The 25735-nt window shown below is 49.5% G+C and overlaps 1 protein-coding gene across 4 annotated transcripts in view; it reads left to right on the top strand.

The window, feature by feature from the left end:
* Positions 1-25735, top strand: part of RFTN1 (raftlin, lipid raft linker 1) — a 227134-nt gene that overhangs the window by 90167 nt on the left and 111232 nt on the right. The window contains exon 1 of one of the 4 annotated variants that reach the window (XM_061425268.1): positions 13608-13846. The exons of the other annotated variants lie outside the window; for them this stretch is intronic. Within the exon in view, the coding sequence (XP_061281252.1) occupies positions 13809-13846 (38 nt within the window). The 5' untranslated portion in view covers positions 13608-13808. Of the gene's footprint in view, positions 1-13607; positions 13847-25735 lie in introns of those variants that run through there. 4 annotated transcript variants of the gene reach the window in all.

Below are 25735 nucleotides of genomic sequence, written 5' to 3'. Positions count from 1 at the left end.
AGAGGCTGTGTGACAGAGCCCCAGCCCTCTTTCCTGGCCAGCAGAGCTCTTCAGCTTTTCACAGCTGATGGAGCCCTGTGTCAGTGTGTGTTAGAATTTGAAGTGAAAGGGGGCGTCCGCCTCTGCTCCTGCCCAGGATTGCCGTGGTTTCTGCAGAGCGAGACGTTCCTTAGCATCTGCTCGTTTTGCATGTTGCTTTCTTCGTGTTGAACGGTGGTGGGTCAATCTCTGGTCAATCACAAGATGAGATTGTTCTGGGAGCCCTCGTGGCTTCAAGGCCCTCCGACACACAGGGCGTGCATGGTAGCAGCAGGTCACTCTCGCCGAGTCCTCACTGTGTGCCAGGCTTTGTAGCATCCGAGCATCCTCACAGTCAGCCTAGGAGGTAGGCGCTGTCCTCAGGCACCAGTGAGATAAGTGCGTGTCACGTGTGCGGAAGCTGAGGCGCAGGCATGGACTTGGTTATCAAGGAGGCAGAGACAGCCAGCGCCCCCCCAGGCTCTTAGCCCTGACGAGAGGCGCCTGCTGCGTCCCTGCACCCCGGATTCCTGTGGCCGAGCCCTTCATGAGAAAAGCGGAAGGGGGCGTCTTGGATTTTTAGATGAGGTGGTAATGTCAGTGCTCTACCTTTTCTCTCTATCAGAATTTCAGAAGCGAGACAAAATAAGAGCAGCTTATCTTGTGCCTTCCTGGTTACCTAAGGCATTCCCTGGGCTCTGGGGTTTCTGATCCTTAGGCCATTGCGTTGGTCTTGATGTGTGGAGGGGACAAGTCCATCCGGTCAGGACACAGGGCTGCCCCTCCGTGTAATTCCACCGCAGCTGCTAGCACGGGACTTGCCACGAGGTCAGCAGATCAGAAGTGAACTTGATTCTAACGTGAAGGTGTCTGCCTTTTTTTTTTTTTTCTTCCCTGCTATGCAGCACTTCTCAAACTTTGACCTATCTCCCGCAGATACTGTTCAGATGCAGAGTGTGAGTCACAAGGTCTGGGGTGGGGCCTGAGACCCACCTCTAACACGCTCCCAGGTGATGAGGACACTCTTGGTCCATAGACCACACTTAGAGTAACCAGGGCACGAGGACCTGACTCCTCCTTGTCTGGCTCCATGCCTGGCACTCATCAACACCTCCTGACTCCCTGGGAGAGTATTGAGCAGCAGAAAAGGGGAGAAGGAGCCCTGGGTTCTTGGTCGGAGGACCTGTGTTCTGCACTGCACTCGGCTCCTCACAGGAGGTGTTGAGTGCAGGACATATCAGTAGATGTTTCTAAGCCCCCATTTTTTAGCTGGTACGATGTGAGGTTTGTACTAAATAATTTGCGAGACTGGAGCCAACTCTAAATTTTAGTGTGACTAGATGAGATGGGCAAGAAAGCTGCTCTGTAGGAATCAGAAATAAATGATCCCTCTTTGTGAGCAGTTCGTTACCAGCCAGTGGTAAAGCTGGGCGTTCAGAAGGGGTTCTTCTCCTTCCTGAGGGCAGGCCCTGAGCTAATGAGCTTGCTTTTCAGAAGAGAAGATGGGTCAAGCTATTAAGAAGGAGGCACGGAGGGTTTTCAAGAAAGGGAAGATGGTGTGCTCCTTGGATGTGAGTTCACTCCAATCCGGAGTGTCTGGACCACCTGCCTCGGTGACTTTAATGAACACTTCAGCTCCTGAATAAGCAGATAAACAGAGAGAATTGCTTGGATATCTTGGTGCCAGATCTTTGCAAGCGCTCCTCCCCCTTTAAAGGAAGTGCAGAAACTTGGTTATTTGCCAGGTTCGGTGATAGCCATGGTAATTTGCCATTCTCCTGGAAAACATGACTAAGAGAATTTCCCCTACTTCCACTTCGTATTGGTGGGAAGCGGTCATTATACAGTTTTAAAGGCTAGACATTTTCTGCCCTAGCAAATGCAGTAACTCCGTGTTTTTGCATCATGAGGAAAAAGACCCCATGCCACGAAAAACAAACAAACAAAACCCAGCTGCACATTTTCCAAACCAGCCAGGAGTTTAAGTAGTAAAAATGAAGCAAAGGAGATTTTCGGTGTTAATTTTTAATATGGGCAGTTAATGGTATTTTTTCTGCTAAGTCTGCCAAAGTCCTGACGGCTATAGATGCAGGTCAATGAAATGATTAGCTCTCAAAGAGCAGGTGAATGCCTGATTAATATTTTCCAAGTGGACTTCATTGAAAGAGTGTGCATAAACTTTCTAGATTACCCTCTGCTTAAATCAAGCTCATTGGCAAGAATCATCATGAGATGACTGCTTGGAATATCAACCTTAATGTGTTGAAGTGAAAGTTGCTTAGTCATGTCCGACTCCTTGCAATCCCATGGTGTGTAGCCCATCAGGCTTCTCTGTCCATGGGGATTCTCTAGGCAAGAATACTGGAGTGGGTATCCTTTCCCTTCTCCAGGGGATCTACCCAACCTAGGGCTCAAACACAGGTCTCCTGCATTGCAAGTGGATACTTTACTGTCTGAGCCACCAGGGAAGCCTTCCAGGTACCTGCAGTTTAACTGAGAAAATAAGATGCCCCTCATGCATGGGAGTTTGGAAAAAGGAGAAGTCACTTCCTGCTAGAAAGAAAACTACAGAAATGTTTCAGGAGGAAATATTTCTTTTGGATAGTAATATGTACGAAGAGGGAAGAGTTTATTTAAGTCTTATAATGAAATATTTTCTAGTGAAGTTTGAGCAGTTAGAGAGCATCATTGACAGCCTAATTGTATTCTTCAGTTCAGTTCAGTCGCTCAGTCGTGTCTGACTCTTTGTGACCCCATGGACTGCAGCACGCCAGGCCTCCCTGTCCATCACCAACTCCTGGAATTTACCCAAACTCATGTCCATTGAGTCAGTGATGCCATCCAACCATCTCATCCTCTGTCATCCCCTTCTCCTCTTGCCTTAACTCTTCCCCCACATCAGAGTCTGTTCCAGTCAGACGGCTATTCACACCAAGTGGCCAAAGTATTGGGGTTTCAGCTGCAACATCAATCCTTCCAATGAATATTCAGGACTGATCTCCTTTGGGATGGACTGGTTGGATCTCCTTGCAGTCCAAGGGACTCTCAAGAGTCTTCTCCACCACCACAGTTCAAAAGCATCAATTCTTCAGTGCTCAGCTTTCTTTATAGTCCAACTCTCACATCCATACTTGACCACTGGAAAAACCATAGCCTTGAGGACCTTTGTTGGCAAAGTAATGTCTCTGCTTTTGAATATGCTGTCTAGGTTGGTCATAGCTTTTCTTCCAAGGAGCAAGCGTCTTTTAGAACCCCGTGAACTGTATTATTAGTTATTGCCAAAGCATGGTGTGGTAATGTTCCTCCAAGCCCTCTGCCACTTTGACAAATACGACTTCAATCCATGAAAACCTGTGTGACCTTTTCTTCTGAAGATTTTGATAACTGCCGTTGCATCTGAAGATGACAGGTCAGACCACACATCTGACTCAGTTGTTCCTGATCTTGTGTTGAACTGAGTCAGTTGGTGACTTTGAAAACTAACTTGAGAAGAAGTAGCTGAATATGAGACACGTGATCATTAAGAGTGTCTGCACTGCCCTCTCTTAGCTCTTTCTTGGGAATAGTGGGTGATTTGTAACAGACAATATAGCTGCATTCAGTTTGATTTCGAAGTACATTTTAAGTTGTCCTTCATCTTTTCCTGGTTAGTTTTCCTCGGAACGAGTTGCCAGAGATCTTAAAACTTGATGGCTGAGGGCAGTCAGCTATTAAAATGTCACCCTGATGTTTTGTGTGTGGGGGTTTAATCCTAGGTCGTTTCATGGCTGTGGACGTTAAGTACAGAATTGCCTCGTGCTGCCCGTTCTTCAGCCGTTGAACTGTCGTTGTTCACATGCGGAGATAGTTCAGGGTGTCATCCGTGTGTTTTTTTCATCGCTAATGGGTTGGAGCCATCTGGGTGCGGGTCCCCTGGAATAATGCCTTATATGGTGCAGGGAAGCGGGACACGTGTGCCCTCTGTCAGCTGTCATCAGGCGCCTTCTGGCTTCGGCCACGGAGCAGGGCATGCAGAAGAGCCGTAGCTAATGCGGGGCTGGGATTCTGAAGCTCCGGTGGAGGGTGAAAAACGCATATAATCAAAGCCGCCCTTGAAAATCTCTTTAATTGCCCATGAAATGTAATCCTGTGGCATCTCTCTGCCTGATGAGGCAAGCTTTCCTTCAGGACTAGATCGGACTGGTGTTTCCAGCAGTGAGCCCCGTGGGGAGGAAGTCAGTTGGTTTGGGTTTATGGTGAGTGTTGGGTCACACCTGGGGTGGTGAGGTGCTCACTCCCAGAGGGGCGTTTGTGGGAACTGAGTTGGGGGAGCCGCCTCTCCCTGCCCCCACCCCGCTCACGTCCACTCTGGAGCACACCAGCCTGTCGGCTAGAGTAACTGGCACTGTTTTAAGTGGTAAACGTTTCTGCCCTTTCGGTTAGATTTTCCTAAGGTGAATGTGCAAGGAAGACTCTAAAAGAGCTCCCAGCTCTCAAGAATCTTCTCCGCTAGGAGGATGAAAGTCTTCATGCCGATTGTGCAGGTGCCCAGCTCCATCTGTGGGTCTTGATTTCTCACCTCTGTCTTGGAATTTATTAACAGAAGGGCTTTAGCAAAGGAGGCCCCGTGGCTCCCGCGTGCTCTGGGTCTGGACAGATGGGCAGATTGGAGCAGGGGCCCCAGTGCTGGGAAGGGCCTTCCAGGGTCTGGGGGAGCCTGGAGAAGCGGACCCCGGGTGGCGATGACGTGGGGTGACTGGAGCCGAGGTCTGCAGGGAGATGCAGGGCCTGGGGCAGGGGCCTCTGGAGGCCGGGCTGAGGAGCTGGAACTTCATGCCGCAGTCGGTGGGGATCCAGTGCAGTGTCTTCATTTTGTTTTAGAGGCACAGCCACTCGAAGTGCTGAGGCTTCAAAAGTCTGAAGGAGGGGAAGCCTGCAAGGGGAAGAAAGTGGGAGCTGAGAAAACAGGGTGCCCGTTATGGTGGGAGGTGATGGGTGGTTAAAGTTGGTCATGCTAAAAAGGTAGGCTATGTGTCCTGTAGGAGGAAACACTGGGTTTAATATTTAGGGAGAAAGGGACAGCCTGGAGGGAAAGGAAGAATCGAAGTCTGAGTGAGCTTCTTTTCTTTTTTAATTAATTGATTTTTTTTTCCTTCCTTAAATTTTATTTTTTTTTAAACTTTACAATATTGTATTAGTTTTGCCAAATATCGAAATGAATCCGCCACAGGTATACCTGTGTTCCCCATCCTGAACCCTCCTCCCTCCTCCCTCCCCATACCCCTCTGGGTCGTCCCAGTGCACCAGCCCCAAGCATCCAGTATCGTGCATCGAACCTGGACTGGCGACTCGTTTCATACATGATATTTTACATGTTTCAATGCCATTCTCCCAAATCTCCCCACCCTCTCAGGCTGATTCCTTTACAGTATTGTGGTGGTTTTGGCCATCCATCAATGTGGATCAGCCACGGCTACACACGTGTCCCCCATCCTGAACCCCCCCACCTCCCTCCCCACCCCATCCCTCAGGGTGGTCCCAGCGCACTGGCCCTGAGCGCCTGCTTCGTCTGAGTGAGGCCTTGACTCTGGGTGGCTGGGAGGAGGAACTGGAGAGGGCAGCGGTGGGCAGGGGAGGGGCCGTGTCTGGGTGGGGGTTCCCCAGCCGCAGGCCCCAGAGGGGGCTTCGCGTTCAAGCAGCGGCAATTAAGGCAGTGCTTCCAGGAGGAGTCCGTCAGGGAAGGGGACCCAGGCAGGGAAGGGGAGGGGCTGGCGCGGGTGGCTGGGCCTCTGGGGAGCGGCTAGTCCACGGGGGGCGGTGGTGCTGGCTCTCCTGCCCCTGCATCCGGGGGCTGTTGTCTGGGAGCTTCTCGGGATTCCTCTAGGTCTGGGGCGTGTCCAGCCGAAGCAGAGCCAGTAGTGAAGCCTGCGGAAGCTGGGGGATGGGAGGGACACCCGGAACCGGGAGGGGGTGGAGGCGACCTGGTTGGGAAACGGAACGCATCCTTCCCAGAAGGAGATGAACAGCATCAGCTGGTCGCATCATATTTGTGGCTGTTGCTGGACACATACCCGCTGGGAGGTGTCCCCCGGGCAGCCAGGAGCGAGGAGAGAAGTCCGAGATGGGCGGAAGCTTCGGGGGGGCTCAGGGAGGCTGGGGTGAAGACCAGCCCACTCCTGGGACGCTCACCGTCCTGCCAGAGGCTTCCACCGCCACTTAGGAGGGACTGAGTGGCTTTCCGGGCCTTTCCTGGTGGCTCAGCCGGTAAACAGTCTGCCTGCAATGCGGCAGACCTGGGTTCAGAAGATCCCCTGGAGAAGGGGAAGGCTACCCACTCCAGTATTCGGGCCTGGAGAATTGCATGGACTGTATAGTCCATGGGGTCGCAAAGAGCTGGACACGACTGAGTGGCTCGCCGAGAGCCGTGCGGAGCTGCTGTCTTTCGGATCACCTGTGTGCGTGGAGCCTGCGAAGGTTGTCCTGTCCAGCCCACCAGCAGGCCTTTCTCCCAAGTACTCAGGAGCGGCAGACAGACTGGACGGGGCCAGCTCTGGCTGCTCAGTGTCGCGAGTTGCAGACAGAGACAGTCCTTTGGGCTTTTTGCTGTTTCGCTTCTAGGAAAGCAAATCTCAAGAGCGTTCAGCTTTCCCCCTTGCTTCCCCTTCTTGGGTCGGGACTCTGAAATCTTGACGACTCTGCCTTTGTTCCAAGACAGGGCTTAGAAATGCCAGGGCCTACAGGGGCCGGGCTCCTTGCGTGGGGACCCTTTGAGCCCAAGCCTAAGTCTGCTCTGTTGTTGCCCAGAGTTCCAGGTCTTGTAGCTTTCTACAGAAAAGCCAGAAGCCTGGATTCTTATGTGAAAACTTCTCCTTTAAACTGTTGCCTGACTCCTTCAAAGAAACATGTGTGTCCCTGACCCACCCTGCCGGCTGCCTTGTCGCCGCCTTGAAGATTTCTGTGTGATGGTTGCTTGGGGCGGGGGGCTCATCACTCACCCTTTGAGCTGCATGTTCTTTCACACCCAGCAGTCATCACCCTTCCAACTCCTTTATTACTCTTTTTCGTACGTCTGCCCGCCTCCCCCTCCTGGCTCAGTCTTCTTCCGTCTTTGATTCCCGTGATTTACTTACTGGAGTGCCAGGTGCTGAGTAGGTTTGGCCCCAGTAGAATTTTTCTGAATCAAGTGGAATAAAACCACGCTACTGTCTTTCACTGAACAACCATAAATTCACTGAAAGATGAATTTGTCTTTGGTTTACATATTTAACCAGTACCAGAAGTGCATCTTGTTGACATAGCCACACAGTGTGGACCCCAAATAATGGAACCACACACACACACACTCACACAGACACACACACACAAACAGACACACAGACCCACACAAGATCCTTTTATTGCCCAAATAGCAGTGGTTTGCCACAAAGGTGTGTATGTGTTATTTTCCACTCTTTTTTTGGTTTGTTTTTAAAAAACAAAGAGTGGCCGTCAGAGGAAGGGCAGTCTTTGCACACCTTAAGTGGAGTGCAGATGCCTTCCGTCGATGTATGAGCAGGCCCTCAAGATGCGGTTCTGCCCTTCCTGACCCGTGCCTGCCTCATGGGCACCTGACTCACAGGACTGGCCTTCCTGCACCCTTGCCTCTGCCCGGGCCTGTGATGGTTTCCATCAGAGAGGCAGCGAGGCACCTGCCCCGCTGCTGGTCTCCCTGGTAATCAAATTCAGGCCGTCTGCCGTAATGCCCCCCTGACTGGCAATCCTCTCCCCAGCCCCTGGGTGCAGAGCGAGACCCCACGCGCTGCCAGCCTTCAGCCGCATGTGGTGGGGGTTCCCTCCAGGATTGTACTGCAGACGGATGAGCCCCCCATCCACAAAGCCACTGCTGTCTCCATGGCCTCCTCTGTGGTCTTTCTTTGGTCGTAAGGTCTTAAAGGCAGGCAAGTGCTGGCCTTGTCGGCCTGCAGGCTGAAGCCCAGTGGTGGCCTTTTTTTGTAGCCCAGAAGATAACATGAACATTTTCGTTGGCGTTTGGAAAGGGCAGAATTGGGAAAGTACAGAATTCTGTTGGGACAGAACAGAAGATTCTTTTAAAAATTACAGTCAAAAGTGTCCTCTTTAAGTGGCCCTGTGTCTCTTCATGTCTAATTTCTACCAATTACTTTGACTCTTGGGAGAATTACAGGGCTTCTAGAAAGAGGTTTCTTAATGAAATGAAATACACAGGAGGGAGGGGTGCCTTCTGGGACGCGCCCTAGAAAATGCTCACACGCGAGCTGGGCTTCAGCCTGGAGCGTCTGACTGTCGGAATCACACGTGGGGAGGGTGCCTGGCGCTGGGCTTAGGGTGATTGACACATGCTGCTGTCGGGGGGCGGGGCGGCGGGGGGACCACAGCAGCTGGCTTATTCCCAGAGAGCAGAAATGCGGGAAGGGGGACGCGGAGTTCTTTTCTTAAATCTGGTGGGGGAAGAAGGTCTTTGTGTGGTGTGGAGGTCATTGTTTGGGGTTCCAGTTTGGGGAGGACCCCGATCTTTGCTCACAGTGCTCCCCCTGACCCCCCGTTGCTGGCATGGGAGCATCCTTATCAGCTTTCTCAAGCTTCCTGAGGTGTCGGGAACTTGATTAGTTCTCAGGGGCTGCTGCCTCGCTCCCCACAGAGCTCTCCGGCCGCTCCGCAGACCTCCTTAATGTATTCCTCCTATTTCCTCCTCTCGCTCCAGGGTGACACCCTTCTCTGGCGTGTGGAAGTTTCAGGATTCACTGTTAATTACTGTGTTTGCACTTTCCAATCTAACATGTCGGCATATAGCCACACTCTCTTGGGGAAAGAGAGGTTCCCCTGCCCCAATCCACACCCCTAACTGGCTTGCCTGCTTATTCTTCTTCTGTCTCTCCGCGTGTGGGATTTTATCCCAGGTTGGGATAAAACTGTCTGATCGCTATCCTGGATTGCCTGTGTCTTTCCCCACGTGTTCTACTTTATTTAATTTTTGCCTCCTCTGAGAGAGAATTAGCATCCTAGCAGTTTCCAGTGTTTCTCGGAAGTCGCTTGGAATGGCGGAGAATAGCAAGCAAGGTGCCCAGAACGCAAAAAGCACAAGCAACTCCGTTTCTTTGAAGTTTCCTGTTGATCTTAAACCCTGTGCAAATACGACAGCACTGTGACATGCCTGTGTTTGTTTTAGAATAAAATAAAGAAGAGCCCTCTCCTCCCACGCGTGCACACACTCTTTAAATTACAGTGGGCTCCAGGAAGGTGCGTTCTGTGGCATGTGCCTGGGCTACAGGGACACGCCCCGGTATGAGGGCCGTGTATGCACAGTGCAGGTGATCTGGTGCAAACAGTTTTACTCAGATGTTAGATTTTTGTATTTGGATGCTTATTCCATATTAAATTTAGGAACTCAGAGTGTCTTCCTGGCAAGGTCTTTTTTTGTCCTTAGTCTTCTTTGTCAGTTAGTAGTAATTTAGATGATGTAGGTTGCTGAAGCAAACAAGGGTATCGTGGGCATTACGAGTGTCGGGGCTTGGAAGAGGCTAGCACTCGTTCAGGTTTGCGTTTTTAGCCATGAATGCAGCAGCAGGTGAGAAATAACTCCCAGATCCACATGAGTACATTATTACTGATTGCAACATTCTTGAGATTCTGATGTAATGATTATCTGTATGATCTATCCAAGCTGTTTTCTGTAATTTTTTAAATGGTTGAAAAATGGAACCGTTTTACAAAGAGGTAGATGCCGTAATGTGATTTAGTGGAGTACATCATTTCATTTGCTTCCAATTCAGCCACCATGAGGTGGAACTTGAAATGGCTACAAAGACTTTAAAAACCCAATTAGTAACCGTATTCACATCACACCTGTTTCGGAGGGCCTGAGAGTACTTTCGCCTCCTTCCTGTGTGTGTTAAGTGTTACAATTCAGTCTCACCATGGTCCTCACGAGGGTTGTTTTTTGTTTTCCTTATTTGTGGAAAATACTCTTATGCATTCAGCAGAGGTTTTAGACTCTATTTTATAGCTGGAAAATAGAGCAAGTCTTGGCATTATTCCTCACTTCTGTCTTATGTCCTAAGAAGATGAGTCTGGAGAAGTCACTGATGACCTCTCAGGACCGGAGTGCAGGCTGGGTGAGTGGGAGGGTTGGTGGAGGTGGGGCTCACGGCCCCTCTCGAGGCTCATGGCTCAGAAACGCATCCTCTTTGGTTTCAGGGCCCAGAGCTTATGGGAGGGTCCTCTGAGAATCACCAGAGTCCTCTGGGCTGTACAATACCTGTCCAGGCTGTGGGACCACGAGCCTGGTCACCCCCACGTGGGTTTCAGGACACGGGGCCGCCGCTGCGAACCATCGGGAGACGCACAGATGCCTCTTTTCAGCAGGCTGGCCAGGCCTTGTCAGTGTCTGCACTGAGCGGTGCTGTACCGGGGATGGGTCTAGGGCCATCAGCACCTTATCTCCCTCTGTTCCCTGAAAGCCAGAGCAGCACGAATCTACCATGCGCCTGTGTTTCTCTCCCTCTGTTCCCCGAAAGCCAGAGCAGCACGAATCTACCATGCGCCTGTGTTTCTAAGGCAGTGACCCTTGAAAGGTAAGAGAGAATGAGGTGAACGCAGTCTATGCTCTAGGGCGGTTTATAACAGACCCGATTTGTCAAAGTTTTCATGATTTTCATCCTCAGCTTCTACAGTTTTAAGTCCCTAGAACTGCGCTGCTGGGCAACCTTGATCTTAACAAACAGGAACATAAAGCCGGCTTTTATTGTGAAGAACGTTTATATATGCTTGCAGGCACTTAAAAAAATTTCTATTCAAGTGTTGTTGATTCACATGTTGTATTAAATTCTGCTACACAGTAAAGTGGTTCAGTTATACGTATATGTAGTTTATATCTACATATTCTTCTTCATCTTCTTTTCCGTGGTGGTTTTATCCCAGGATACTGAGTATAGCTCCCTGTGCTGTAAGCAGGACCTTGTTGTTCATCCGTCCTGTATGGAATATGTTTGCCTCTGATAATCCCAAGCTCCCAATTTATCCTTCCGCTGCCCCGTCCCCCCGGCAACCACAAGTCTGTTCCCTGTCTCTGTGAGTCTGTTCTGTTTCGTAGAGAAGTTCCCTTGTCTCATATCTTAGATTCAAAGGCACTTCTTAACATGATTTACCATTTACTGGCCATGATGCTGATCATGTATTTATTGCCGGAGCCAGAGCCCTTTCTCTTTGCTTTGTGATATGACTTGTCTTTCCTCTTGGAATCCAAGATGCAGAAAACAGTGCTCAGGATGGTGACTTGTCACAGTCACCCTTCTGATGGTGTGGAGGAGCCGAGATTCCCCCAGGATCTTTCCACATCTAACACTTTAACTTGATAACCATTAGGGTTAGGGTGGGAGTTTTCAACCTTCATAGCTTTTCAGCCGTTGACCTTGTGGGCCAGAATCTGTCCTGTGAGACATAGGGTATTTGGCATTATCCCTACCTCTACCCACTGGGTGTCGGTCGCAAACACCTCCCTTCTTGCCCTTGCAGGTATGATGATCAGAAATGTCTCCAGACCTTACCACATGTCCCTGACCCACAAAACTGCCCCCGTTGAGAACCCCTGGATTAGTGTAAGGGTGTGAAGTAGAGTCTAACTGTATTTCCTTCTCCTTTTGTCAATAGCATTTATTGTGCTAACCTAACTTGGCCATGGAATGAAATGCCACCTTTATCATAGGTTGGATATCTGCATATACCCTAATTTACTCCTGATTCTCTATTGTTCTTTGATCTGTTGATTGATTTTTGTGCTAACACCATGCTATTTTGATTACAATAAATCTGTAGTGTGTATTAGTATCTAGTCAGACACTGTTCTCTTGCAGGATCTTGGCAACTTTTGCATATTGATTTTTCCATATATTGTCTATGGTTGTTTCCTTCAATTCCTAGTAAACCCTGTTGAAATTGTAATTTCATTCTAATCTGAGAAGAATTTCTCCCTTGTGTTTTTAAGACCATAAGTGTAAGCATAGTTGCTCAGTCGTGTCCAGCTCTTTGCAACCCCTGGACTGTAGCAACCAGACTCCTCTGTCCATGGAATTCTCCAGGCAAGAATATTGGAGTGGGTTGCCATTCCTTGCTCCAGGGGATCTTCCCATCCTAGGGACCGAACCTGGGTCTCCCGCATTACAGGCAGATTCTTTACTGTCTGAGCCACAAGGGAAGCCCACTTTAAGACCATGGAGTTCAGTATTATTGCCAGAAGTTAATTTTTTATTTTAGGGTTTTCTGATTATTCTGAAAATTCTACACAGTCTAGACCAGTGGTTACCAAAGGTGGGCACCCTTGTTAAAAGATAACTGAGACTTATGCTTATCTGTATTGAAAGTGAGGAGAGACAGTATGCATTAGGAACATTGATGTTTAGCATTGGGGTTGAAGGTAGTCCCCTGGCTGGGTGCAGGTCTCAGAGGGCCCTGTCCTCACAAAGCAGGTTGAGGCTTCCTGGAGGGGCCTGGGTTCAGGGAGCTGTTTCAACTGAGAACCCAGAAAAGTGGATTTGTGGATTCTTTTTTGTAGTTTTAACTAAGTTAGCTCTCATGACATATACACATGGTTAAAAAATTCCTGTTAAGTGATTTCAGATTGAGGAGAATACAGAATACCAGTAATGTAAATGTGAAATTCTCTTTCACACACATATACACACGAAATGGCCACACTGACCCTTCTCTTCATTGTGTGGAAGAGCTTTCTTAGCGACATAAAGAAAGCTGATGCCTACCTATTTCGATCTGCCAGAAGGTGACCAAAGAACTTTTAACCTCAAGATGACATTTTGCAGTGTGGATTTACTTCCACTGTTGTTAGCAGGGAATCTAATTTCCAGTGTATATTATGCCCTGGAATATTAATTATTAATAAACAGTAACTTATTGTGATTATAGGATACCCTGGTGGGCTCAAACAGTTAAGAGTCTTCCTGCAATGTGGGGGACCTGGGTTCGATCCCTGGGTCGGGAGATCCCCTGGAGAAGGAAATGGCAACTCACTCCAGTGTTCTGGCCTGGAGAATCCCATGGACGGAGGAGCCATGGGGTCACAAAGAATCAGACACAATTGAGTGGCTTCACGTGTATTGTGATTATACTTTTTAAATGCTGCTCATTTCGTCTGTGTCTCATCTTCTAAATGTTTGATGCTGTGTGTATTGTTTTCTAACATACGTAAGATGCTGGTACTGTAGCCCTCAGGAGACCGTTACTGATGGATCGTGTGATTAAAAAGCTTTGGAGACCGCCGATTCGTGGTTTCCGGGTCACACCAGTGGTTCCTGAAGCAGTTTTGAGTCTGTGTGGTGTTCCATGCACAGTATCTCCTGGGAGCCCCTTAGAAACGCGGATCCCAGCCCCGACCCCGCTGCGCTGGCTCCGAATCTGCATTTGAACAGGATCCCATGGGTCAAAGTCTGAGAAAGGCGCTCAGCTGTGCTTTTCTCTTAGGGAGCCGCTAGCACCCACATGTGCACGCACACACAGCCACGTATCATCTAAAATTAAATAAAACTAAGCGCTCATTTCCTCAGCGGCCCTGGCCACGTTTCAGGTGCTCAGCAGCAGCGTGTGGGTTGCGGCTCCTGCTCGCTCAGAGATGGAGCACGTGCCCTGTGTAACTCAGCAGGTCAAAGGGTGCCAGCAGGAAGACCCAGAAAAGAAGGAAACCATGAGCAAACTTGAAGTGGGATGTGTGCATTATCTGTAAATGAAAAAGAGACTTCCTGTTGCTTCGCCGGACGTGGCCTGCGAGAGTCTTAGGAAGGGCATTCATGTGTGGAGCTGTAGATATTGTGACTTTTCTGAGCCAGTAAGTACCGAGCAGACCTGCCTTTATTTGGTGTTATGTTAAATAATAAATATGCATTATAAAAATAATATTGATGAATCAGTACTACTGTTCATCATTTCCATATCTTTCAAAGCCAGGAGGAGACTTGCAGAGTTCAAGAGAAAGCAGGACTCCGCCCCAAGTCCCGTTTCGTGCGGTGCGGGTTCTCCTGGCTGTAGTCCAGTGTGGTGGAAATGGGATTTCTTTCGCAGCAGCGTTACGCAGGGACCACTGGGGTAGAGCTTGTGTGTTAGCTTCTTTACTTGCCTTTATGGTTAAAGGTGAACTCCTTATGTCGTGCACTGGCTGATGGCTTATCAACCAGAGAACACGCAGAGCGAGGCAGGATGTGGCAAGGTTTCTGTAGAATAAATAGCAGGCGTGGCTGGTTAGGCACCCATGATGCCTTGCACCCACTGGCAATGCACAGCTCCCTGGGAGTGTGTGGTTAGGGTACCACTTGCCCCCCTCCCCCCATCCTTTCTGGAATGTTCCTGGGGATACCAAACCCTTATCTGCAGCTGAGGTGCATGTCTGTTGGTGAAAAAAGAGGGGAGAAGACAGGGCAGTGACCCCCTGAGGAGTTCTTTCTTTTCCTTCTACTTGCTACTTCAGCACTCCCCTGATACGCTTCATATAATTAGGTGCTTTATTGAAAAATTCACTTGGGTTTGTTCACTTGGCTGTTTTCTTCCTCAAGCATTTCTTGTTTTTCGATAAAATAGGTTTAAATTTGTTTATTTACTTAAGTATTTCCCGGCCACCCTTCTCAGCCTGTGGCCGGCAGGACCCTCACTGCCCGAGCAGGCAGTGAGCAGGATGGAGCTGGCCCCCCCTGTGGTGGAAGCACAGGGTCTCAAGCGCTGGATGGCAGGGAAGCCCCCGGCAGGCATTTCTCAAGCGTCCCTGTTAGAGGAAACTGTGGGCTCCAGCAGCCTCTTTTATTTTTTTGTAGATTTGGTTCATTTTGCAAAGAGGAGTTCATGGGAATTGTCAGTAGTCTTTCCCCTGTTGAACTAGAGCATCTTTGGGGAGCAGCAGTCTGTCCCTCTCCCCCGACCCCAGCCACCACCAACTGCAGAGAAACACCTCGAATCTCTCTCCCATCCAGCCACTCCTTCTGCAAAAAATCGTCGCTCTCATTTCTGCCCTCCTAACATATGCTTTCCCTTCCACCTCCATCATACCCAGTGATGCTGCTTAATCTTCCTAGAATCTGCACTTGCCCGTCTTCTTCTATCTCAGACTGTTCATGACTCCTCTTTGCCTCAGAATGAAGGCCAGGCCTGTCCTGTCACAACCCTCTCCGGTTCTTTCCATCCGCATTTCTCCCTTTCTGCTCCAGCCAGGACTACATCTCCAACCCATTCCAACAGCAGATTCACCCGTTCATTTGTCAGGCTTGTGTTTACATGAGCTGAATTATAACAGGCCAACTTTGCCTTCCTGTATCTTTTACCAGATTGACCTATTTATTACTTCCATCATGTAACTCAGGCGTTGTTTGTTTGTTTGTTTGTTTGTTTTCGTCTAGACCCTCACTAACTTCCGTTCTCGGTGGCTGGAATGTCTTACCCACGGTCCCACGACTGATGTTCTCACAGCTTCAAAGACTCAGCTGACATGCTCCTGGTGTTTTAAAACTTTCCCTGATCCCTGACTCTAGAAGTAACTGAACTTTCATAGCTCTTCTCTGTGGTTGAAGAAGGAAATGGCAGCCCATTCCAGCACTCTTGCCTGGAAAATCCCATGGACAGAGAAGCCTGGTAGGCTACAGTCCATAGGGTCACAAAGAGTCGGACATGACTGAGTGACTTCACTTTTCTCTATGGTCAGAATAAATAGCAGTATTGGGTAGATAGATGCCTGTAGATGCTAAGTTTCTTTTTTTAATGATTAAAGTGTGATTGAATTACAAAATTATGTAAGTTCTGTGTACAATATAGTGACTCACAACTTTTAAGGATTACACTCCGTTTATAGTTATTGTAAAACGTTGGCTGTATTCCCCATGTTGCACAATATATTCTTATTGCTTATTTTATGCACAGTAATTTGTCTCTGAAACCCCTCCCGCTAAATCGCCGCTCCGCATTCCGCTCTCCCCACTGTTAACCACTGGTTTTTCTCCCTCTGAGTCTGTTTCTACTTTGTCACATTGACTAATTTGTTTTGTCTTCTAGATTCCACGTTTAAGGGATAACATGCAGTATTTGTCTTTCCTGGTCTGACATTTCACTAAGCAAAATGCTGGGCTGTTCAGTTTCCTGAGAGTGGGCTCTAACTCCAGCCCTACATGTGGTCAGTGGTCAAGCAGATGATGAAGAAAGGATGATAAATGAGTAGATGTCTTTACTGTCTTCAGTTTTACATAAGCTTATGAAGCTGCTGCTGCTGCTGCTAAGTCGCTTCAGTCGTGTCCGACTCTTAGCGACCCCATGGACTGCAGCCCACCAGGCTCCTCCGTCCATGGGATTCTCCAGGCAAGAGTCCTGGAGTGGGTGCCACTGCCTTCTCCGTATGAAGCTAGAAGCAGCTTTCTTTTTCTTTCACTCATAGATCTTTTTCAGATCTGTAGTTCATTTTCCTCCCTGTTACTCCTTAAACACACACACACACACACACAGAGCGCCATTCTGATCGTTTTACTCGAACCTGGCATTGCCTTGAGGGAAATAGCTTAAAATTCCTTCCTGTTCCCAGAGATAGAGAATTTGTTTCTGTCAACTGACATTTAGTGATTTTTTTTTCCTCGTTGGAGAAGTGCCTGGTGATCTAAGCTTGTGTTTGTCACCATTTCTTTCTGACTGTTCCTAAAAGAGGCAAAAATAGCCCTATTGATGAACTAGACATTCCCCCTCGTTTCTTTTCATAACTCAAGTTCAAACTGTGCTTTGTGTCCTGGGAAAAGAAGATGTTGCTCCAACTCATGGTCTTGGAAGCTATCTAAGGGATTAATGAGTTGGAGTGAGATCTATTACATGTTTATTATTTAAAAGACGTGTGTATGATAGATTTTATTAGCATGTTTATTGTTGAAGCGGATAGTTTATAGTAGTTTTTTGACGGGCATCTGCTTTTTAGTGGACTGATTTCAGATCTGTCCATGAGAGCAAAATAGGTATTCAACTTACTGCTTGGCATTTCGTCGGAATACTTTGAGGATTAACCCTTTTGCCCATGATCATGTTGAATGTTTAAAGTACTCAGAAGTGTTGCAATCATGGCTTGCAAGCACGTCCTTTTAATAGCTTAGAAAAGGGTTTTGTCCCAGCCACGGTGAGATCAGGCAGGTCAGTGTCAAGTCCTGATCCCGGTCACGGGAAGAATCGGCCGAGTCATCCCCAGGGGTGACATGCCGGGCTCGGGTTTCTGGGTCAGCAGTCCGAATGCTGAGCCCATGAGACAGTCTGTTCCCTCTTAGCTCTTCCCTGGTGTCCAGCCTCCGTGACTCACAGTGGGGCCCTGTGTGTGGCTCCCAGGGCCCAGGGCCTGGTGGCCAAGAGGTCAGAGTCAATCCCAAAGACGTTGGCTTACATGCTACTCATAAACATTGGTTAGAGCCAAAATTTGACGTTTGTGGCCAACATAAAAGCACAACGTCGTAACCTCCTTAAAAGAATTGCAAGGTCTGGCAGCCCTGGCCTGGAGTTTCGAGTGATGGCTTGGCTCGAGCTGCCCGTCTCACCAAGCTTTTCCGCTGCTCTGGCCGTGGTGCCTCGGCCTGACCCCTGACCTCACCCGGGCACTGGGGCTTTTCCTGGTCCATCAAGTTCATCTGCAGCCACATTGCTCTCAGAAATGGTGGTGTGGAAGGGAGCCAGACTGGACCCTGTGTTTGCAGAAAGACAGGAGGGATCGTGTTTCTTGGTGGACGTGGAGACATATTCACTGTCTTTTATGTGAGAACAGAGCGATTAGATTATGTACTTTGGTCAAAAAATTACCCTCTTTCCCTCAATGTTCGTGGCCCTTGGAGGTCGCTGCCCTTGGTCTGACCTTCTGGCCTTCCCTGGGGAACGGCCACGTAACCCTTGGCAGTTGTGATAGCGGAGATGGGAGTGAGTCTGTGTCTGAGTGGTGTGGGCAGCGTAACACGGGGTGAGTGATCTTTCACATGGTTTGAAACAGCCCTACTGTATTCGCCTCTGAGGGGCTCCATCAGCATGTAGACTCTTTGCCACCCTGCCTTACCTTCAGGACAGGTCTGTGCACACACACTCAGCATCTGAATCTGGTTTCATGTGTGCTTTGACTAGCATTTATCCGAATTTCCTACACGGTCATATTCAGGGTTGGCCCAAGTCCCGTTTGTGCAGTTTGGGGTGATGAGAAAGTTCTGGAAATGATCGTGGTGACAGCCGCACAGCGTTGTGAATGCACTTGATGACACTGAATGTATGCTTAGAAATGGCTAGAATGGTCAGTGTTTTACCACAGTGAAAAATGAGAAGAGCGAGGACAGCAATGAGTCGGAAGTATTTCTGGGTTTTTCTAATGGAAAGAGGCACAGATAGAGTCGTGCATTCTTCTTTTTTTTTTTTTTAGAGTCGTGCATTCTTATATTTCCGTAAGGTTGGGTCCTTTTTCTGGGAGCTTGGTCTTCTGAGGAGACTGGAGTAGACACAGCTGGTCTCTCCAAGTCCCTCTTTCTGTGTTTCTTCCTGCCTACGGACTTGTTCCATTATCGCCAAGGAAAACCTCCAGGAAAGGGGCGGCTGGAGCACAGGCCATGAGTTCCCAGGCCGGCTGCCCGCTAGAATCACTGGGGTGTTTCCAGAGCCCCGTGGCCCAGGCTGCACCTCACACCGAGTAAAGCAGAATCTGTGGGAGCTCGCCAGCTGAGCCCGAGGTTGAGTGCGGCCGGGGTGGAAGATGCCCGCCTGAGGGACACTGGCCTGAGTCACTGAGCCTAGGCTGTGCTTGTCGACCTGCTCCAGTGTCTAAAGTTGGAGCACATCAAAGAAGAGTATTCTTTTTTTCCCCCAGACCCAGTTATCTCACTCATTGTCTTCTTGTGATTTGAGGAGCGTCCTAAAAAAATGTATGTGTTTATTTGGCTGTCCTAGGTCTCACTTGCGGCATGCAGGTTCTCTTAGTTGGTGGCGTGTGGGGTCCTGTTCCCCGACCAGGGATCGAACCTGGGCCCTCATGTTGGGAGCAGAGAGTCTTAGCCACTTAAGCTCAGGGAAGTCCCTCGAGGAGCTTCTTACATGAAAAGGATGGTCAGGCAGGGGTGTCGGTGCAATTTAGGACAAGAAACACTGACTTTAGGAATAAACATCACAGAATCAAAGCAAACACGTGTCCTCACCCCAGCGCAGCTGATGGCCTGCTTTCTTTTTTTAAAAAAAGTAAATTATTATTTGGAATAATTTCAGGTTTAACAGAAAAGTTTCAAAGAAATTAAAGAGAATTCCCATATACCCTTCACCGAGTTTCCACCATCATTAATATCTTAAATTACTGTGGTACATTTGTCAAAACTTAAGACATTGACATTGGTATGTTGCTGGTAACTAAATTGTGAATTTTATTTGGATTTCATCAGTTTTTTTGTTAATGTCCTTTTCGGGTTGCGGGACTCAGTCCAGGATACCATAGCATTTAGTTGCTATGTTAACGATTAAAAAAAATAATAAGCTGGACTGTGGAGCGTTAGCTGCTTCTCCAGGGTCTTAAGTGGCTGGGAGTGCTGTGTTTATGAGCTTTGCTGATGCTTTATTGCTGTGCTCTGAGAATCTGAACTCATCTTGTCTTATTCACTCTTGGCTTTCAGGACCTCACGTCTATGCTGTGTGTGTGTGTGTGTGTGTGTGTGCGCACGCGCGCACGCTCAGTTCTGTCCGACTATCTGTGACCCATGGTATGTAGCCTGCCAGGCTCTTCTGTCCATGGCATTTTCCAGGCAAGAATACTGGAGCAGTTTGCCATTTTCTTCTGCAGGGGATCTTCCCAATGTAGGGATTTAACCCGGCTCTCATGCATTTCGGGCAGGTTCTTTCCCATTTGAGCCACCAGGGAAGCTCTCTCTGCTCCGTGTGCTTTTCTTCCCTCCTCCTTTCAGAAACTCCCTTTGGAGTGGCTGGAAATAACCCCTCCCAACTCTGCAGTGTGTTTAGTTGGGGCCCAAGACACGAGATGGATCAGATCCCCTTTCTAGTTAATGTTCCCTCCAGGCTGGTTCTGAGAAATGACCCAGCAGCACAAGGATGGTGTTTTTTTTTCAAGAAGCCAAGATATTTGGAACCCACGTCTTAGGTGAATTTCACCATCAGCCCATTTAACAGGATAGTGATATATTAAATGTGAACAGATTTCTTCACAAAGCCTTTTTTGCCATCAGATCAGATCAGATCAGTCCCTCAGTCGTGTCTGACTCTTTGCGACCCCATGAATCGCAGCACGCCAGGCCTCCCTGTCCAACACCAACTCCCGGAGTTCACTGAGACTCACGTCCATCGAGTCAGTGATGCCATCCAGCCATCTCATCCTCTGTCATCCCCTTCTCCTCCTGCCCCCAATCCCTCCCAGCATCAGAGTCTTTTCCAATGAGTCAACTCTTTGCATGAGGTGGCCAAAGTACTGGAGTTTCAGCTTTAGCATCATTCCTTCCAAAGAAATCCCAGGGCTGATCTCCTTCAGAATGGACTGGTTGGATCTCCTTGCAGTCCAAGGGACTCTCAAGAGTCTTCTCCAACACCACAGTTCAAAAGCATCAATTCTTTGGCGCTCAGCCTTCTTCATAGTCCAACTCTCACATCCATACATGACCACAGGAAAAACCATAGCCTTGACTAGACAGACCTTTGTTGGCAAAGTAATGTCTCTGCTTTTCAATATGCTATCTAGGTTGGTCATAACTTTCCTTCCAAGGAGCAAGCGTCTTTTAATTTCATGGCTGCAGTCACCATCTGCAGTGATTTTGGAGCCCAGAAAAATAAAGTCTGACACTGTTTCCACTGTTTCCCCATCTATTTCCCATGAAGTGATGGGACTGGATGCTATGATCTTCGTTTTCTGAATGTTGAGCTTTAAGCCAACTTTTTCATTCTCCACTTTGACTTTCATCAAGAGGCTTTTTAGTTCCTCTTCACTTTCTGCCATAAGAGTGGTGTCATCTGCATATCTGAGGTTATTGATATTTCTCCCAGCAATCTTGATTCCAGCTTGTGTTTCTTCCAGCCCAACGTTTCTCTTGATGTACTCTGCATATAAGTTAAATAAACAGGGTGACAATATACAGCCTTGACGTACTCCTTTTCTTATTTGGAACCAGTCTGTTGTTCCATGTCCAGTTCTAACTGTTGCTAACTGACCTGCATACAAATTTCTCAAGAGGCAGGTCAGGTGGTCTGGTATTCCCATCTCTTTCAGAATTGTCCACAGTTTATTGTGATCCACACAGTCAAAGACTTTGGCATAGTCAATAAAGCAGAAATAGATGTTTTTCTGGAACACTCTTGCTTTTTTGATGATCCAGCAGATGTTGGCAATTTGATCTCTGGTTCCTCTGCCTTTTCTAAAACCAGCTTGAACATCTGGAAGTTCACGGTTCACATATTGCTGAAGCCTGGCTTGGAGAATTTTGAGCATTACTTTCCTAGCGTGTGAGATGAGTGCAATTGTAGTTTGATCATTCTTTGGCATTGCCTTTCTTTGGGATTGGAATCTAGTCTCTCTTGGGTTTTCAAGAGGGTAAGTCAGTTGAAGAGAATCTTGCAAATATGTTAATGAGGCAGTGAGCCCGGCGGCTCCTCCCCTCCCCTAGATGTGCCTCCTGGACTTGATCCCGGACAGTACGTTCCCTTGGTTTTCTCTCTTTCACTATGGTTGCTCTTTCTTTGTCTCCTTGGTTGCTTTCTCTTCTTTCCTTCCCGATTTCTTTGGGGTGGAGGGTCCCCAGGCTCAGTGCTGACTCCTCTCCCTCTCTTAATTAAGATCTCATCCAGTCTTGTGGTCTGACTACCATCTGGAAGTTGCTAACTCGCAAATTGACCTCCCTAGCCTGTCTCTTGAAGTCCAGACTCGAACATGAGTGCAGTTCTCTACTAGACATATCTGGGAGAAGGAAATGGCAACCCACTCCAGTATTCTTGCCTAGAGAGCTCCGTGGACAAAGGAGCCTGGTGGGCTGTCGTCTATGGAGTCACACAGAGTCGGACATGACTGAAGTGACTTGGCATGCATGCATGCATTGGAGAAGGAAATGGCAACCCGCTCCAGAATTCTTGCCTGGAGAATCCCAGGGACGGGGGAGCCTGGTGGGCTGCCGTCTATGGGGCTGCATTGAAGCGACTTAGCAGTAGCAGCAGATATCTCTGCTTGGCTGTCTGCTGGGTGTGTCAAGTTCAGGACATGGCACACCAAATTCTCCCTGGGACACGGCCCCCACAGCCTCCCTTCATAGTCCTGGCAGCATCGTCCATTCTCTGCTGCTGGGCAGAAGCCCTTGGAGTCATCCTCCCATGCTTGCTTGCTTTCACGCAAACTCTTCATAAGGAAGTCTTGAGGATTCCACCTTGAAAATATATCCAGAACCCAGCACTTCCCACCGTTGTCACACTGCTGCCAGCCCACTTTGGGCCACCATCACCTCCCACCTGGACCACTGGGTTAGTCTCTTAGCTGCCACCTGAAGCCAGATGGATCGTTTCTTATAATATTTATTTTTACTCATTTATTTATTTGGCTGAGCCGGGTCCTGGTTACGGCACTCAGAATCCTTCGTTGCAGCATGCAGACTCTTAGTTGTGGCATATGGGCTCTAGTTCCTTACCCGGGGATTGAACCCAGGCCCCCTGCATGGACCCGTGGGGAAGTCCCCAGAAGGATCCTTTTAGAATAAATCAGATCATATCACTTCTCTGTTCAACATCCTCCAAGGACTTCCCCTGTCGTTCTGAGTAAACGCCCCTGTCGTCACTGTGGCCTGTGAGGTCCGTGCTTTCTGGCTCCTCACTGGCTCTCTGATAGTGTCTCTTCTTCCTCTTCTGCCCCTTGTTCAGTGAGCTGCAGCCGCAAGGCCTTTCTGTACCGTCTCACCCCAGGGCCTCTGCACTGGCTGGTCCTCTGCCCCGAAGCTTGTTTCCCGGCTGTCAGGCCAACTGCCTCGCCTCCCAGAGACCTTTATCCAGGTGCCACCCTCTCGAGGAGACTGCCCTGAGCCCCTCATAGAAACTGCGTAGACACTGCCCGCCGCCCCGCCTGCTTCTCCTTACCTTGCTGGTTCTTTTTTCTTTAGCGCTTGCCGCCGTGGGACGTGCTGCAATAGCGCGTGTGTATTTCTCATTAGCCGCCTGTCCCCTTCCACCCGGCCGTGAGCTCACTGAGGGCAGGGGTTTCGTCTTCCTTGACTGCCGACCTGTGCTAAAGAAGACCGCCTGCCGCGTGGTAGTAGCGTGGTCGGTATTCATTGGGTGCGTGAGTGATTAGGGACCGTGATAAAGGCCAGGAATGCACCAACCAATGATAGGAATAGATTGGCAGCTGCTCCTGGGTGAGGGGCCCAGACTTCGTGCCTGGCCTTGTGCTCAGGGCTGGATGTATTTCTGTCTTATTTAATCTTTACAGGGACACCTGGAGATGGCTGCTCGTTGAACAGTGATGGAAACCGAGCCATAAAACATTTAATCAACTGTCTGAAGGCACACCTCTGGGATCCATCTCTACTTAGCTTTAGGTCCTGTAGCCTCTCATAAACCTAGAGGAGACTGTGGAGGGGAGGGGTGGAGGGAGGTGGGGAAGTATATTGTTAGCAATGCTCTTCTCTGAGTGTCTGCATGTAATCTCAGGGTATTTTGTGGTGATTTCCGGATAAGAGGGGCTTTGAACTGAAGTGAAAAATGAAAGTCTGTCAGTCGTGTCCGAGTCTGTGGCCCCAGTTCATGGGGTTCTCCAGGCCAGAACACTGGAGTGGGGAGCCTTTGCCTTCTCCAGGGGCTCTTCCCAACCCAGGGATCGAACCCAGGTCTCCTGCATTGCAGGTGGATTCTTTACCTGCTGAGCCACCAGGGAAGCCCCAGAGAGGCTTTGGCTGGTAGTTAATCCTGCATCTCCAGAAATGCAGCCTGTGTCCCGCTTTTTTCTTACTGTTTAGACCCAGATCTTTCTGTCCCTTTGGGAAGTGGAAGCCTGAATGGGGGCTTCAGTCTAGGGGAAGTTTGGTGGTTTCCAGTAGCCTTTTCCAGGACAACACAAGGACGTGGCCTTTGGGGAAGTGTAAGTGGAGTTCCCCTCCCCCCCAGGAGGGAGGCAGACGCTGCTGAGCCAGGGGTGCGTCTTCAGGATTCTTAGCACCTCGGCTGACTGCAGGACACCTCCTCTGCCGTGCTGTGGTCCCTTGGGGGCCAGCCCATGGTTCCTGGATCCACTTCTAGGGCATGTCTGCTTCTTGATGCCGGGGTGGTCCTTGTCCTCCAGGACTTAAAGCCCTCATCACCTGGCAGAGGCGGTTCTCAGGTGTCTGGCTGGAATCTTGGGGCCTAGACTTGGCCCCCAGGAGGAGGCCTGGTCTGAGCATGAAGCTGCCGTGTCTTCCTGCTCGGCCACTGCGTGAGTTTTCTTTGCTCTGTGATAAGTCACCACCAGCCTAGTGGCTCAGACAGCATGCGTTGATGACCTCAGTTTCTCCAGCTGTTCTGGGTTCTTGGCTGCAGGCCTCATGGGGCTGCAGGAGAGGTGTGGGCTGGGGCTGCGGTCTCATCAGGGGCTTGGCTGGGGAAGGCTCTGCGCCAGGCTCCCTTTGTCGGTGGGCAGAATTTCATCTCCTAGGGCTGAGATCCCTGCTTTGTGCTGGCTGTTGCCCACATGGCCCTCTCACAGCCTGGCAGCCAGCACCGGCAGCGTGTGGCTCACCCCTGCCAAACGGAGTCTTACAGTGTCACGTCGTCATGGGGGGAACTCCCGTCACTTTGCCTGGCTCTGTTTATTAGAAGCAAGCCGCAGGTCCTGCCCCTCTCAGGGAGGGATTGTAGGAAGGCATGAATGCCAGAAGTGGGGGGTCACTGGGCGTCACCTTAGGGCGCATTCACCTGAGCAGCCAGGTTCCTGCCCGCCCTCCCACCCGACCCCCAGAAGGAGCCCAGAAGCGCCCACTGACAGCACTGTAGGCAGATGTCACGCTTTTGTGGATTTGAGGCTGTTTTTCTAGGACTGGTGGCAAGGAAGGGCTCCACTGCCCACCCGGGGCTCCCAGGCGGGGCGGCGAGAAAGAATCCGCCTGCCCACGCAGGAGACACAAGAGATGCAGGTTCCACCCCTGGGTTGGGAAGATGCCCTGGAGGAGGAAGTGGCAACCTACTCGAGTATTCTTGCCTGGAGAATCCCATGGACAGAGGAACCTAGTGGGCTACAGACCGTGGGGTCGCAGAGACTCGGGCACGACTGAACACACAGCTGTCTCGGGCCGGCACCTCACCAAGTGTGACTTGAGGGCTGGGGTAGGCAGCATCGGTCCTCAGAGCCCTCAAGGGCCTTGCCACCTCCCCTGCCCTGCAGCCAGTCTCCACTGTTCGACCCTTTCATTCAAACTGTGGAGTTATTCTTAAAGGCAGGGGTGCCTCTTAGCTACTCATGTACTCCTCTGAAATGCACGGATTTGCTCTCAAGTGACCAAAGGCCAGGCTGGGAGTTTCCACCTTTCGTCTGGAATGTTTGTAACAGTGCCGACTTCGTCCCTGTCTGTGCTGCTTCCGGCTCAGATGTAACTGAGTTAATGCTCTGATGAAACGAACCAGAGCTGCCTTCCTCCGCAGAGTACGTCTTGTTCCAGAACAAAAACTGGTAGCGAGGAGATCCTGTACTAATGAATATCCTCTGGGACCGGGCCCTGAGTTGCTCAAAGAGGCACCCAGCTTCCCTCCTTTC

Source organism: Bos javanicus, chromosome 1, assembly GCF_032452875.1.
Source record: "Bos javanicus breed banteng chromosome 1, ARS-OSU_banteng_1.0, whole genome shotgun sequence".
NCBI classification, from domain to species: Eukaryota; Metazoa; Chordata; class Mammalia; order Artiodactyla; family Bovidae; genus Bos; species Bos javanicus.
This window is presented reverse-complemented; position numbering and strand designations above follow the sequence as displayed.